This window comes from Gekko japonicus, unplaced genomic scaffold (genome assembly GCF_001447785.1).
Source record: "Gekko japonicus isolate JY-2015 unplaced genomic scaffold, Gekko_japonicus_V1.1 scaffold3134, whole genome shotgun sequence".
Taxonomy (NCBI): domain Eukaryota; kingdom Metazoa; phylum Chordata; class Lepidosauria; order Squamata; family Gekkonidae; genus Gekko; species Gekko japonicus.
In genome coordinates, this window is record NW_015170986.1 from 158039 (window position 1) to 159517 (window position 1479).

General features: G+C 65.2%; 1 protein-coding gene across 1 annotated transcript in view; it reads right to left on the reverse strand.

Annotated features, from left to right (window-relative positions):
* Positions 1 to 1477, reverse strand: part of ILK (integrin linked kinase) — a gene marked incomplete at its 5' end in the record, with an annotated part of 6852 nt that extends 5375 nt beyond the window's left edge. Inside the window, 5 exons of the mRNA XM_015418981.1 lie at positions 101 to 194; positions 312 to 395; positions 719 to 815; positions 992 to 1087; positions 1403 to 1477. Of these exons, the coding sequence (XP_015274467.1) occupies positions 101 to 194; positions 312 to 395; positions 719 to 815; positions 992 to 1087; positions 1403 to 1477 (446 nt within the window). The remainder of the gene's footprint in view (positions 1 to 100; positions 195 to 311; positions 396 to 718; positions 816 to 991; positions 1088 to 1402) is intronic.
* Positions 1478 to 1479: the final 2 nt, after the last annotated feature.

Below are 1479 nucleotides of genomic sequence, written 5' to 3' on the forward strand. Positions count from 1 at the left end.
GGACGGATGGAGCGCGTGGCCAGTGGGGGAGGGGGACAGACACGCTCCACGGGGAGCCTCCCTCTCGCCCACCCCAGGCGGTGGGGGGGGGAGGGGGAAGTTCAGCACCTCTCCTGATTGGTTCTCGTTGAGTTTGTGGCCCAGGCTCAGCTGCCTGAAGTCGATCCCGGCCAGTTTATTTAAAGTCCCGTTGCCTGGAAGACACAGGAAGGCCGGGTCTCAAGAGGAGGAGGAGGAGGAGGAGGGGCCCAAACATACACCTCCTGGCCCAGGCCCGCCCCGCCCCCAAAGTTGGGGGAAAGGCCTCTTACGGGGTCGTGTCCGTGTGGTGCCCTTCCAGAAGGTGTCTTTGTATGGAATGCGGGTCAGGCTTTGGCCCAGCTTCTCTGTGCTTTCTGTGGGGGGAGAGAAGAGTCAGGAAACACACACACACACACACACCCCGAATGGCGGGAGGGGCCGGAGAGAGGGAGACTGCCCCACTGGCCTCCTGGTCAAACATCCCTTTCGGACCCCCCCCCCCCCTCCCCCCAAGGCACCCAGCCCCCCCGGGCACGGCATCCAGCTCCGCCGAGGCCTTCTCCAAGCAAGGCGCTGCAGCCAGCATGCTGCTCATATGCACCTGCACCTAGCCCGGCACCCGGGGGGGAGGGGGGCTGTGGGGCAGGAGGCAGCGAGCAACACCTTTCCGGCTCGGCTGCCCCCAGACGTCTCTTACCTTTCAGCAAGTCCCGCAGGGGCGCCTTGGCCTTGTCCAGAGGGGTCTCCCCGTATTTGTTGCAGATGCTGACAAGCGCCCCGCTGCTCACCAGGTCCTGGCGAGGACAGAGCGGGTCACGCCGGCCAGAGGTCTTGGCAGGAGGGCAGCCCCCTCCCCGCAGGGCCCCCGGCTCGCCTGCCCCCTTCAGCGCCACACCGCCCCAGCCAGCCAGCCAACCAACCACGGCACATCTCAAGGCAGCCTCCAGACGGGCGTGCTCTCGGCCCTCACCTCGGCCACCTGCTCCTGGCCCCAAAAGCAGGCGTAGTGAAGTGGGGTGTTCCCGTGCTCGTTCACGGCATTGATGTCCCCTTTGAACTGGATGAGCTGAGGAGAGCAAAGAAGGGCTGGAAAAGCAGCTGGCCCCAAGCAGAAAGCAGCTGGCCCCAAGGGCCGTGGTGGTTCCTGGCCCCAAAAGCAGGCGTAGTGAAGTGGGGTGTTCCCGTGCTCGTTCACGGCATTGATGTCCCCTTTGAACTGGATGAGCTGAGGAGAGCAAAGAAGGGCTGGAAAAGCAGCTGGCCCCAAGGGCCGTGGTGGTCGCGCTGCCTCCCCTCTTCCAGCAGGAGGCCAGGTCGGACCAGTGCAGGGGGGGTGGACAAAAAAAGGCCCCAGGCCCAGAAGGACCCTCCAGCCCCCTACCTTCTGGACGATGTCCCGGTGGCCGTGGCTGGCGGCCAGGTGCAGGGGAGTATCATCGCCACGGTTCATGACGTTGA